This window comes from Antrostomus carolinensis, unplaced genomic scaffold, assembly GCF_000700745.2.
Source record: "Antrostomus carolinensis isolate BGI_N321 unplaced genomic scaffold, ASM70074v2 scaffold8997, whole genome shotgun sequence".
Classification (NCBI taxonomy): Eukaryota; Metazoa; Chordata; class Aves; order Caprimulgiformes; family Caprimulgidae; genus Antrostomus; species Antrostomus carolinensis.
The window spans coordinates 19611-20227 of NW_010328009.1; the positions used below are offsets into that span (position 1 = coordinate 19611).

Genomic DNA, 617 nt, shown 5'->3' on the forward strand with positions numbered 1-617 from the left:
CCGGCTGAAGACACTGACTATTGTATCTGGACCTGACATGGTTGACCTCACTTTCCATAACTTTGTGTCCTACAAGGAGAATGTTGGCAAGGTATCGGGTCCTGAGGGCAAGGAAGCGTTGGGAGACGCCAAGGATTGGGGCATTAAGTGGGGAGCTGGAAAGGAGAGGGGAAGGCGGGGAGCTGAACCTTGACAATGTTACTGGCAAGGTTATAAACAAGGAGGTTTATGTTCCAGTGAGGTGTGGTACCTCTGTAGTTCCAGAAACTTGTGCCCTGCGTGGAAAAGGACCAGTAGAAGAAATTCAGTGTGTCATTTTTGTCCTTTATGTGCTTTGTGTGGATAAACAGACAGCTGAGCAGGTTCAGTGGAGAAGTTTCAGCTGCTAATATATATAAGCAGTAGGAGCTGTTGGGATTTGGAGCCCAGCAGTGTCAGGACAGGCCTTTTTACCGAGGCCTCTAGTGACAGGACAAGGGGTAATGGTTTTAAACTGAAAAAAGGTAGATCTAGAGTGGATGTAAGGAAGAAATTTTTTACTGTGGGGGTGGTGAGACACTGGCCCAGGTTGCCCAGAGAAGCTGTGGCTGGTCCTCCCCGGGAGGGCCGGAGGGCCG

The 617-nt window shown here is 49.8% G+C and overlaps 1 protein-coding gene across 1 annotated transcript in view; it reads left to right on the top strand.

Moving 5' to 3' along the window:
* Positions 1–617, top strand: part of PLCB2 (phospholipase C beta 2) — a 40411-nt gene that overhangs the window by 15369 nt on the left and 24425 nt on the right. Inside the window, 1 exon segment of the mRNA XM_029085984.1 lies at positions 1–91. This exon segment is cut by the window's left edge and continues 17 nt beyond it. Coding sequence (XP_028941817.1) covers positions 1–91 — 91 coding nt within the window.